Raw genomic sequence first — 13,697 nt, 5'->3', positions numbered from 1 at the left:
GCGTCCTTGGGGAGGAAATACCCCTCCCAGCTGAGTGCGGTGAGAAAGGCAGCGCCATTGTTGTGGTGTCTCTGGCACCCAGAGTGGCCCAGGAAGTGACGGCACTTCCACCATGCTCAGTGAATGTGCTTATCTCATCTAACAGTCCTGTGTTGTCTGATGTATTCATCTGTATGTCCATGTGTGTTTGGGGCAGCTCCACTACGAGCTTTAGATCCTGTTAAAAAAAAAAGCCTGACAAACTGTCGCCATTGTAGATGCCTTTAGGGTCGTACACAAGTTACGTAACTTTTTTGGCACCTTTTTATACCTCCGTCCCTCTCACCTGTGACAACAGGTGATGCTTTGGCAGACCCTTCCATCCAGAGCCTAACCCTAACAACCCTAACCCTAACAACCCTCCCCCAACCCTCCTCTGCCCTTCCTCCAAAATACCCTCCTCAAAAATAGCCTTCTCTCTCACAATGACACAAAACATCTCCGAAATGACTTATCCAGTGCGCAATCATGATATCTCGAAAGGTACAAGACAATTATGAAAAGTTTACAACACCTAATATTTATTCTGAATGAAAGACATTTTCCACTGCAAAATTGTGCAAACAAATTAGCGATAAAGTACACTTCGTACTTAGATATTCTCCCCAGAATTTCCTCGATCCTTCAAAGTGTAAATGGGAGTTCCATATTGGACACTTGCTTGATGGCGTCATGTGACTGTTGCCCCTTATAAATTGTGATGTAATGCCGCAACTAATTGTGACGTCATATTGTAAAACTAGCTTGCACTTGACGCGATAACTTGTGCACAAACGTCCTACCGACAGGAGCTGGGTTAACTTTCAGGGTTTAACATTGAGTGTAAAGTTACTCTTTTGGATTGAATCGCTTGATGTGGGAAGATCATTGAAGTGATTAATTTTGCATAAAATAGTCAATTAGGAGTGGACAAAGGAGGGAAAGCGGAGTTTTAAATGAAGAAAGCGAGGGGATAGCTGAACATTTCCGACTTTATTACCTCTACCACCAAAGGTGGACATGGAGGTTATATTTACACACCTGTTTGTCTGTCTGTATGTCAATTTCCTAAAGGTAAAATTTTAAACCGATCTTCACGAAACTTCACAAAATGGTATAGTTGGTCATAAGCAAAACGCCCATTGATTTTGAGGTCAAAAGGTTAACATAGGCCAAAGGTCAACAACTTTGTTATATTTCTAAAATCATCTAATTTCATCAGATTGACTTGAACTTTGAAGAGGATTTGCACATCAGGTCTGCAAATTTAACCACCAATTATTTTTGAGGTCAACATAGGCCAGAAGGTCAACATAGGCCAACTAGAACGGCACTCGGTAGAGCGCATACCTCTGCCTGGTTGGCCCTATCTCCCAATAGTGAAGAATCACTTAAAAAATTATACTAGCTGGATCCAGATCCAGATCTTCACCAAAATTGAATCGATTCTTCCTTGTCACACACACAACCTGTCCAACGCGTTTCGTCCAAATCAGTCCATAACCTTTTGAGACATCCTGCTATGTATCGTTTTTGGCCCTATCTCCCAATGGTGAAGAATCACTTGAAAAATTAAAGTAGCTGAATCCGGATCTTCACTAAAATCTAATCATTTCGTCCTTGTCACTTAAATTTCTTACCAGCTGGCTTACCAGCCATAAATTTCGTCCGAATCCGTCCACAACTTTTTGAGATATCATGTTCACAAATGGACAGACAAATGGACAAACAAACAGACAGACAGGGGTGAAAACATAACCTCCATCCACCTTTGGTGGCGGAGGTAATAAGCTATGAAACTGGTCTGACAGCTGAGGAGGTGTGTAGCATTGGGTTTCTCTTGTGTGTACTATGTATACATGTCGTTGCAGCTGTGGAGGGACTATGGGAAGAGTTTGAAACAGCAAAGAGCATACCTTGTGTAGCCTTTCATGGTTGCACTTATGCAGTTTTCTTCGGCTAGAAGAGCATGGGTGTAGTCAGTTAATTTATGTAATCCTAGCCACCTGTGGTAATTTATTAGGTGAAAGCTGTTTGGTTATTCCCACTATTCACATGAAACTAATTAATAATCTTCTGTGACAGACCTCACTGCTCTCAGATAAATCTGAAAGTCTGAGGTGTCCATAAAAAGACCATGGACGCCATCTGCATCGCTCACCTCTGGCCGGATGTTCACGCCCAGGATCGGTTTACCGTACCTGTGATATGATTGAAGCAGGTAGGGATCCGTGCCATCAGCTGCACAACAGATTGGCTGACCGAACCAGCGTTCCATGCCTCACCCTATCATCTATGAGAGGGCAATCAAGCCTTGGCCAATGCCCCTCAGGCATGCTATGTCATGATCAAAGCAGGACAGGCCAAGTCAAGACAGTTTCAAGTTTTTTTGTATACATAGTTGAGACTCGTGAAAGAGCTGGTACTAGTACACTGAACAGATTGGGACGCAAAAGTACAAAAGGAACAGCAAAGAGTGGTGTGAAACAGCAACAGTAGAACTGAATGCCAAGACAGAGGGAGGCAGACAAACAGGGAGAAGGTGGGGGAGGGGGGGGGGGTTGACGAGGGTAGAAAAGATCATGGTTTTGGATTGGGGACGATCTGAGATGGTGGTGAACATCGTAACATAGTGGGACCCAGGAGTTTGAAGGACTGAAATTACTCAAGAGGATTGTTAAGAAAGTAGATAGGAGGGTTTGCCAGACGGTCCTTTCAGATAAGATAGTGAGAGTGTGAAATTTGTCAGGATTGAAAGATATATTCCAAATGTTTGGCCAGCTCATTAAGAGGGATCACTGATTAAGATCAGGAGTAGGACTGGGCCCAGAATACTGCCTTGGGGCTCCCCAGCCTTGACAGGGAGAGGAGATGAAAGGATTCCATTGAGTGACACACGTTGGCTACGAGAGTAGAGAATGTCAGTAAGCCATGTCTGGAGTTCGCCGGGATTCCATAGGCAGAGAGTTTGGAGAATAAGGCAGGATGCCAGACTGAGCACAAGATGTGTCCAGAGAAACTACCCTGATTTCATGTCTGCCATTGAGGGCCTACATCCGTTGTCGGGTGAGTAAAAGCAGCATGTCCAAGGTGAAGTGACCTGGTCTAAAACCAAATTGGTGATCTGAGATGAGGTTGTTGGAGAAAAGGAAGGATTTCATATTAGCTGTGCTGATGAATTCCATGACCTTGTTGATGATGGGAAGTAATCTGTTAGGTCTGTAGTTAAGGAGATTCGTTTTTGCACCTTTTTATGCCTCCATCCCGAAGGTGGCCGGAGGTATTATGTTTTCAGGCTGTCCGTCCATCCCATCCGTACGGGCTAAACCTCGTTTTTCTCAGCAACCACATGCCCAATTGGGACAAAGCTTTTGCGGTAGGAGTAACACCCATGTAGAATGTTTTTATGATAATTGTGACGTCATATGCCAGGTGGTATGGCAGACATTTTGGATTAAACGCAAAAAAAAAATTCTCAGAAACTGCTGAATGGAAAAATTCGAAACTTAGCACATTTTCAAGTACTCCCAATGGGGAGCAAAAGCATGATAATGACATAATCGGTGAAGTGGTATACCAGCCATAAATGTTTTAATCGAATGCTTTATCCTAAACATCTAAAATTCCATGCACATGATCAATGACCCATTTGTATTGAAATATTAAATTTATGACATCATACGTCACATGGTTTGGCAAAAACATCTTCCCCCAAACCTCCAAAGCGATTGACTCGAAACTTTACATGTGTCATTGACTAGGCATGGCGATTAAAAGTTGATCCCTAAAATGAAAATTTGATCCCAAAAAGGTAATCGGTCACATGGTGTGGCAGTCATATTGGATTGATTGCAAGAAAATATTAAATAAATAATTATATCTCAGAAACCGCTTACCATATCGATCTGAAACTTTATCAATGTCATCTAACACCATTGCTACATATAGTTTGAAAATGATGACATCATAGGTCATGTGGTTTAGCAGCAATCTTGGATAGAAAAATGAACCTCATATGATCAAAATAAAACTTTGCAAACATGATCCCCTACCTATACATAGAGTCGTGGCCAAATGTATTGGCACTGTTACACTTTTTTAAATAATGCACCATTTCTTCCAGAACATTGTTGAAATGAAAAAATATTTTCGTATCCACATGTGTATTTCTTTGGTTTGCAGTGGAACAAAACAAAAAATCTGAATTTTTTTTCCTAAATCTCAGCTTATTCCACATATAAATCCTAAAATGGCCCGGACAATATTATTGGCACATTTTGGAAGTTGTCAGAAATAATTAGATTTCAAGCAGGTGATTCTCCATGACTTTGGAATTGAACTCACCTGTGGTGAGTTGCAGCTGCCTATAATATAAAAAAAATCACTCATTCAACCAGTTTGAATAGAGAAAAGGAGACATTCTGCTGTTTTGTGTCTCTGTGTGTACCGCAATGAGCATGGAGAAAAGAAAGAAAACCAGAGAATTGTCTGAGGAGGTCAGACACAAGATTGTAGCCAAGCATGGACAATCTCAAGGCTACAAGTCCATCTCCAGAGACATTGATGTTCCTGTGTCCACCGTACGCAATGTTATCAGGAAGTTTAAGGCCCATGGCACTATAGCCAACCTACCTGGAAGTGGCCGCAAGAGAAAACTTGATTGAAGATTGCAGCGAAGGATTGTTTGAATGGTTGAGAAAGCACCTCGATCAACTGCCAAACGGATTCAAGCTGATCTTCAGACACAAGGTACGACAGTTTCAACTCACACCGTCCGTCGCCAATTCAATGAAAGGGGGTTCTATGGTAGGAGACCCAGGAGGACCCCACTGCTGAGAGCGAGACATAAGAAAGCCCAACTGGAGTTTGACAAAACACACCTGACAAGCCAAAATCCTTCTGGGAGAATGTACTGTGGGCAGGTGAGACCAAATTAGAGTTTTTTGGTAAAGTACATCATCTCTATGTTTACAGACAACAAAATGAAGCCTTCGAAGAAAACAACACCTTCCCTACAGTCAAAGATGGAGGAGGTTCAGTGATGTTTTGGGGTCTCCGTCGAAGGTCATGGGTCTTGCACCAGGACAATGACCCCAAACACACTTCAAAAAGCACCCAGGAATGGTTCAAGACAAAACGCTGGACTGTTCTGAAGTGGCCAGCAATGAGTCCAGATCTAAATCCCATTGAACACCCATGGGGAGAACTGAAAACAGCAGTTGGGAGAAGGCACCCTTCAAATCTGGGAGAACTGGAACAGTTTGCACAAGAAGATTGGGACAAACTGCCAGTAGAGAGATGCAGGAAGCTCATTCATTGCTATAGGAAGCGCTTGACTGCAGTTATTTTGTCCAAAAGCTGTGCTACCAAATATTAAGTCTAGGGTGTCAATAATTTTGTCAATGCCTTTTCTTTTTATTTTATGATTTAAAAGGACATATTAAGTTTTGAATCAAAAACAAAGGTTCTGTGCTATTAACAGTGAAATAAAGAATTGTAGACACCAAATACTTTCGTCAATTTCAACTTATTGTTAGAGAAAATTGTGAATTATTTGAAAAAAAGTGCAAGTGTGCCAATATTTTTGGCCATGATTGTCTGCGCACACACATTATTCGGGTGCAGTTGACTGTGTATCGCAATTGCTGCAGCTTTTTAAATCTTTTTGTCCTTGTGTACACCAAAGTGTGGGGAACCATTCTTGGTACCACATCAAATTGACGGCAATTTGTGCCGAGACTCACACCTGCCAACATGCGTTCTAGATATGTTACCAAACGCTAACCAGAGACGACACAGGGACAAAGGGCTGGTGCATTCATTCATCTCTTCGTCGTCTTCATGTGACGTTTGTTTGGTTTATATTTGTAATAAAAGGTCACGTTGAGCTCCAGTCCCAAGAAACTCGTCAGATTAAGAACAATTTCGAGTGCTGAGAGCCTTCTCCCTCGTTTGAAATGTTTGTGGAGGAGAAGAATCCCTGCATATCTTCGCTCCCTTGCATCAAGCCATTCAAATTGATGACTCCCTCGACGCACCCACTTGTTCGGCCCAAGACTTGACTTTTTGACATGAGAGTTGAACCTACGAGCAGGTAGTTTGTAGATTGTAAAAGCTTACGCGACCCTGAAAGCAATTGTGACCCTGATGTTTAAAAGTCACCCTCTCGCTCCCATTTCCCGAATGATGTCCATAAATGCCACACAGACATGATTGGTAGATTTTTTAAATTATTATTTACTTATTTTTTGTATACAAGGTCGAGGCTCGTGTAAGAGCTAACATTGATCACAAAAAAGACAAACTGACACATAAAACATATGATAAAAGGAGCGGAGGAACAAGATGGAGCGGAGGAACAAGATGGAGAGCAGGGACATCGGGAGATCTGTGGGAGGGAGAGGGCTTGGGGGGAGGAGGCATGGGAAGGGGAGGGAGGGGGGGGGGGGTGGGAGAGGTAAAAAAAAAAAAAAAACACATGGACAACGCTAGGACTTCCAGGAACGAAGTCGGTATTTCAAAAAAGTGTATCTGGGGTGAATTCACGGGGGTAGAAAAGATCAAGGTTTTGGAAGATAAGAGATGGTGGTGAACAGCTATTTTAAATTTTTGAAGTTGACCATAAAGTTTGCGAAAAAAATGTTGAACCATAAGACGACTTGATGTTTCAACATTTTACGATGTATATCTGTAAGCATTTCCTGTTGAGAATGCACCCGCTAAAGTTGAAATTATGCCCACACTCACTGGACCGAAAAGGTCCTGTTCACCAAGAAATGGTCTTAATTGCATCGTGGGTGTTGTAATTGGCTGAGCGCACACTATGGTTAAAGGCGTATTAAAAGGCTTTGCCTTGTCCCCCAACCACTCTATCAAGTTAACTGGATAATTGCGCGTCACACCTCAAGTTGCTGGCGACAGGACACCCCCTTCCCCTGCTGTCACTGCCACCTGCCATCTCTGCAGCCCGTAGCAGACTCGAGGGAAATGGGGGTGGTAGAGCGGAGGGGGGGGGGGGGGGGGAGAGTTAGTGCTGTTGAAGCAGATTGTCACACTTGGGGGTTTCGGGAGAAATGGTGGGGAGCAGCCTAAGGAATAAAGAGAGGGTCATATGGAGAAGCCTCCAAAATTTTTGGGTGATGTGATGAGTAGAGGGTGAGTGGAGGGGTGACAACACGTTTTCTCTCTTCCTCCCTCTCTCTCTCTCTCTCCCTCTCTCAGCTAATTACTGATCTGAGCAAACACATGGTTGTACAATTAGCCAGATAATTAGAACGGATCCAACCTGTTGTTTTGCTTCAGTGCAAAGTGCAGAACGTCCGTGGAGGCGAATTGCATCGATCGCTGGATGTCCTCCTGCCTGAACTCCCAGCTGAACCCGATGTATAAAGCTGTCACATCGGAAGACGGCAAGTCCATTATAAAACTCCTCGCGAATTTCAAAGTGACGTCTCTTTACGGCGATCGCTTCATGCCTTTCATTATAGGTGTTGAAGTGGCTCGATGGCGCTTGTGGTAACGGACTCTTGTCTGATAGCGATCGCATGCGCAAGTAAAGGCAGCCTGAGGTATGGGGGTTAACGAGGATCTGCGGTGTCCTGCCAAACATTTAACTGCCTGGTCGGGCTCTGTTAGCAAACACCGACTAGAACCTGACTCGGCGCGGAACTTTAAACGAATGGGCCCGTGTGCTTGTGTCGTTCTATGGAGCCTACGAGTGCTCACGCGTACGATGCGCACCGGCGACATGTTTCAATGGTGTGCTGCGCACAGCGCACACGTCGTGGCGTCATCCAAAATGGCCTCCCCCTCCACTGCCCTTGATATGTATCTCCTCCTCCTCCCTAATACATAAAGTAGCCCCTCCCCTCTCACTTGATATCTAGTACCCCTTCCCTAGATATATTAGCCACCTCTCTCTAATATATAGCCCCTCCCCTTCCTCTCTATATATACGCCCTCCCTTCTGCTATTCAGCCTACCTCAACCTCCCCCTGATATATATAGCCTCCATTTCCCTCCCTTTGATCGATGTATTCAACACTCTCCACCTGCGTTTTGCCCCTCTCCTACCATTGATATATACCCCTCCCATCCCCTTGGTATGTAGCTCCTCCTCCTCTGTAATACATCAATTAACCCCTCCCCTCTGACTTGATATCTAGTCCCCTTCCCTAGATATATTAGCCCCCTCTCTTTAATATATAGCCCCTCCCCTCCCCTTTATTTGTATGCCCTCCCCTATGGTATGTAGCCCTCCTCCACTTCCTCTTAACATATAGCCCCTCCCCTTTCCCCTTTATATGTATGCCCTCCCCTATGGTATGTAGCCTTCCTCCACTTCCTCTTGACATATAGCCCCTCCCCTTTCCCCTTTATATGTATGTCCTTCCCTATGGTATGTAGCCCTCCTCCACTTCCTCTTGACATATAGCCCCTCCCCTTTCCCCTTTATATGTATGTCCTTCCCTATGGTATGTAGCCCTCCTCCACTTCCTCTTGACATATAGCCCCTCCCCTTTCCCCTTTATATGTATGCCCTCCCCTCTGGTATGTAGCCCTCCTCCACTTCCTATTGACATATAACCCCTCCCCTTTCCCCTTTATATGTATGCCCTCCCCTATGGTATGTAGCCCTCCTCCACTTCCTCTTGACATATAACCCCTCCCCTTTCCCCTTTATATGTATGCCCTCCCCTATGGTATGTAGCCCTCCTCCACTTCCTCTTGACATATAACCCCTCCCCTTTCCCCTTTATATGTATGCCCTCCCCTATGGTATGTAGCCCTCCTCCACTTCCTCTTGACATATAACCCCTCCCCTTTCCCCTTTATATGTATGCCCTCCCCTATGGTATGTAGTTCTCCACCACTTCCTCTTGACATATAGCCCCTCCCCTTTCCCCTTTATATGTATGCCCTCCCTTATGGTATGTAGCCCTCCTCCACTTCCTCTTGACATATAGCCCCTCCCCTTTCCCCTTTATATGTATGCCCTCCCCTTTGGCATGTAGCCGTTCTCTACTTCCTCCTGACATATAGCCTCCCCCCTCCCCTTCCATTCTCCCTTGATGTATTCACCACTCCCACCTGCTTTCTGTCCCTCCCATCCCCTTGATATGTAGCCCCCTTCCCCTTCCCCAAATATATACCCCCCCCCACCCCCAGCTCCTCCCCCTTCGTAAGGGTCTAGTCCACAGGTGAGCCTTCGAGGCTCTGGAAACAAACGACTTTCCCAATGCAATGACTTGTCCTGTCTGTCTCTGCAGATCTCGGTCTCCAAACTGGAACCAGAAATACAGTCGAGCACCACGGACGACACCCTGGTCTACAACAAGGGTCTGTGACGTGGCTGGCAACCGCATTGGAGGAACACAACATCTCCCCAGTTCACAAAACTACATCCGGTCTTATCACTTGATCCAGTCAATGAACATCTGATGGCCTCGTATGCGAAGATAACGGCGATGTTAACTCCCTGTAAATTGTTCTTCAACCGAAGTACCCATTATTATTAGTAAATTTTTTGACCATTGCAAATTTACCCTCATTTAAAAGCCGATGCCAAATGGCAAAAGGAAATTGAATAGTCTCGTGATTTTTCACTTATCGAAGAGGGGTTTTTGGCTTGCGCGCCGGTGCAAGTGGACGGTCGCGATGGGCAATTAGATAAACCGCTTATCCTTTTCACTTTCACTCCGAGGCGCTCTCCCACCATCGGGATCCCGCGACTCGGAGCGCGAGGGGAGGGGGCGGGGGCAGAGCGGGGCGGGGCTAGAAAAGGCGCGTAATTGACTCGGCCCACGTGACGTTTTTCATTACTTGCACGCGGAGCAGATAAGCAACAGCCGTAAACTCACGTGAATAACACAAACCGGCGCAACGGTTTCTCAAATATTCATGTATTTGTCAGCGTGCGATGACAGTGCTGTGTGATTACACAAAACACAAACTTACGAGAGCTTCTTGTCCTGCACTTGCTGGCACAAAATTGCGTCAATTACCGCGATCGAATGGACCGTTTAATCTCGCTCTTGAAAACAAGGCTCATTTGAAATCTTAAATGCGTTTAAACTTATTTTCTCAATGCGCAATTGGGTGTAATTGTTTACACCGCGCCCGCATTCGTTCACAACTTTCCCTCCGTCGTCGGTTAAACCTGCTTTTATTAAAATGCGTAATCGCTTTGATTATTACCGATGTTTGACCGTGAAATGAGACTAATGGTTCGTCGCTTTTACGTGACTGTTTGTCCCGGAACGCAGCAATACTGCGCTAATTGAGACGACTCGCTTTGTTAGTTTTGCCTTTTATGTAACAAACAATATTACGCGTCTACTCCGAGGTTATTGCTGGGACGGACGACGCGACAATCGTGTTAATGGGCGATGCTGCCGGGAAAGAACCCGTTGGAGGGTATGCGGGTGCGCTCTGCGCGCAACTCGCGCACTCTTTGATCGGCTTCTTCTTCTTCCTACTCTGGGCCCTCGACATTCGCGTCACCGTTCACATCTCACTCGCTCCTCCTTGTGGGCCCTCAACATTCATGTCATCGTTCACATCTCACTCGCTCCTTGTGGGCCCTCGACATTTGTGTCACCGTTCACATCTCACTCGCTCCGCCTTGTGGGCCCTCGACATTCGCATCACCGCTCACATCTCACTCACTCCTTGTGAGCCCTCGGCATTCATGTCACCGTTCGGATCTCACTTGTTTATCCTTGTGGGCCCTCAACATTCTCATCACCGTTCACATCTCACTCGCTCCTCCTTGTGGACCTTCGACATTCACATCACAGTTCACATCTCACTCGCTCCTCCTTGTGGGCCCTCGACATTCATGTCATCGTTCACATCTCACTCGCTCCTCCTTGTGGGCCCTCGACATTTGTGTCACTTTTTGCAACTCACTCGCTCCTCCTTGTGGGCCCTCAACATTCGCATCACGGTTCGCATCCCACTCACTCCTCCTTGTGGGCCCTCGACATTCGCATCACTATTCACATCTCACTCACTCCTCCTTGTCGGCGCTCAACATTTATGTCATCATTCACATCTCACTCGCTCCTCCTTGTCGGCCCTTGACATTCACATCACCATTTGCATCTCACTCGCTCCTCCTTGTGGGCCCTTCACATTCGCATCACCGTTCACATCTCACTCGCTCCTCCTTGTGGGCCCTCGACATTCATGCCACCGTTCACATCTCACTCGCTCCTCCTTGTGAGCCCTCAATATTCACGTCATCATTCACATCTCACTCGCTCCTCCTTGTGGGCCCTCGACATTCACATCACGGTTCGCATCTCACTAGCTCCTCCTTGTGGGCCCTCGACATTCATGCCACCGTTCACATCTCACTCGCTCCTCCTTGTGGGCCTTTGACATTCACATCACGGTTCGCATCTCACTAGCTCCTCCTTGTGGGCCCTCGACATTCATGCCACCGTTCACATCTCACTCGCTCCTCCTTGTGGGCCTTTGGCATTCACATCACGGTTCGCATCTCACTAGCTCCTCCTTGTGGGCCCTTGACATTTGCATCACTGTTCTTTTCATATCTACCTTGTGGGATCTCGACATTCACGTCACCGTTCACATCTCACTCGCCCCTCCTTTTGGGCCCTCGACATTCATGTCACCGTTCGCATCTCACTTGTCCATCCGTGTGGGTCCTCAACATTCTAATCAACGTTCACATCTCACTCGCTCCTCCTTGTGGGCCCTCGACATTCATGTCACCGTTCACATCTCACTCGCTCCCCCTTGTGGGCCCGTGACATTCATGTCACCATTCACATCTCACTCGCTGCTCCTTGTGGGCCCTCGACATTCATGTCACCATTCACATCTCACTCGCTCCTCCTTGTGGGCCCTCAAGATTCATGTCACCGTTCGCATCTCACTTGTTCATCCTTGTGGGCCACAACATTCTAATCAACATTCACATCTCACTCACTCCTCCTTGTGGGACCTCGATATTCACGTCACCATTCGCATCTCACTCGCTCCTCCTTGTCGGCCCTCGACATTCATGTCACCATTCGCATCTCACTCGCTCCTCATTATGGGCCCTCGACAGTCATGTCACTGTTCGCATCTCATTTGTTCATCCTTGTGGGCCCTCAACATTCTAATCAACGTTCACATCTCACTCGCTCCTACTTGTGGGCCCTCGGCATTCATGTCACCATTCACATCTCACTCGCTCCTCCTTGTGGGCCCTCGACATTCATGTCACCGTTCACGTCTCACTCGCTCCTCCTTGTGGGCCCTCGACATTTGCATCACTGTTCCGTTAACATCTGCCTTGTGGGCCCTCGACATTTGCATCACTGTTCCGTTAACATCTGCCTTGTGGGCCCTCGACATTCACGTCACCATTCACATCTCACTCGCTCCTCCTTGTGGGCCCTCGACATTCATTTCACCGTTCGCGTCTCACTTGTTCATCCTTGTGGGCCCTCGACATTCTCATTACCGCTCACATCTCACTCGCTCCTACTTGTGGGCCCTCGGCATTCATGTCACCGTTTGCATGTATTGCATTTGAGTCCGTTTGTTTGTTTGTTTGTTTGTTTGTCTGTCTGTTTGTTTGTTTGTACGCACAGAATAATTATGATTTTGTCTGCAACAGTTGGTCCGATTGACAGGAAATTTTCACCATAGGTGCACCTCCACCTGTATAATTTTGTAATGATAATTATGACGTCATATATCACGTGGTTCGGACGCCATCTTGGAAAAACCGAACAAAATTGCACCTCTATATCTCCGAAATCGCTGAATAGAAAAAATTGAGACATTTCTCATTGTAAATAACTCTCCATTGGGAATAACATCTGTTAATGATGATATCATAAGTGCCACCATTATTACGTCATAATTGGACAAGTACAAAACTTCATCCGATCAAGATGAAATTTATTGCGCGTCATGTAGGCATAAATTGGTGGAGAAAAAACAAATGATGATGACGTCATCGGTCACGTGCTTCGGCCGCCATATTTTTTTTAACACCAAAGCCTTAAAAACCATTCAAAACATCCTGGCGAGGGTCTGCAATCTCTGATTGCTCTTTCTTGTTCATTCTCGTGGATCCTCGACATTCATGTCACCATTCGGGTTCATTCGAGCGGTGCCGATGACGTAATATCTTGTTCGCCGAGCCGTCAACTGCGATGTGTGTCTCCATTGGGGATTGTTCAGGTGTGCACATGCAGGTGTACTTATTGTGCGGAAATAATGGAGCAATTTACTGTCATATTCCCTGCTTGATGACGTCTTTAATGTCGGATGTGTGTCGCCACCGTGCATTTGTGAAACAACTTGTCAGAAATAAACTTTCACTGCAAAACAAAATGCTTTCCGAAAATCATTGTCAAACGGGGATATTCTTGGGTATTTTATTTATTTATTTACCTTCAGAAATGTTGACGTGCATAAAGTAATTCATTCCACTGCGAATCATATACCACCTATTACCTCTAACGGCTCCAATTATTCCAACATTCTTTTGAGGTCAGTCCGGAACGTTTTTTAGCCCGAGTCTTTCACGAACTGGCTGGGCAGGCTTGCCATAATTGGACTGAAGGTGATGTGAGCAAAAATTTGGAATTTGTTGAGGGTGCCAGCGATAACTCACCGACTGAACTCCCTTATAATGAAGGATATTACAG

General features: G+C 45.8%; 1 protein-coding gene across 3 annotated transcripts in view; it reads left to right on the top strand.

The window, feature by feature from the left end:
- Positions 1-13,380, top strand: part of SFXN5 (sideroflexin 5) — a 548,869-nt gene extending 535,489 nt beyond the window's left edge. The window contains exons 14-15 of one of the 3 annotated variants that reach the window (XR_013622453.1): positions 9,288-11,281; positions 11,433-13,380. Coding sequence is in view for 2 of the 3 variants with exons in the window: in XM_068106421.2 (XP_067962522.2) it covers positions 9,288-9,365 (78 nt within the window). In the remaining variant the exon portion in view is untranslated. Of the gene's footprint in view, positions 1-9,287 lie in introns of all 3 variants that reach the window. The other 2 variants (XM_068106421.2, XM_068106422.2) reach the window with 2 other exon arrangements.
- Positions 13,381-13,697: the final 317 nt, after the last annotated feature.

The sequence above is a fragment of the Myxine glutinosa genome, chromosome 2 (assembly GCF_964187855.1).
Source record: "Myxine glutinosa chromosome 2, kmMyxGlut1.1, whole genome shotgun sequence".
Taxonomy (NCBI): Eukaryota; Metazoa; Chordata; class Myxini; order Myxiniformes; family Myxinidae; genus Myxine; species Myxine glutinosa.
The sequence above is the reverse complement of the archived record's forward strand: the minus strand, read 5'-3'. Positions and strand labels throughout refer to the sequence as shown.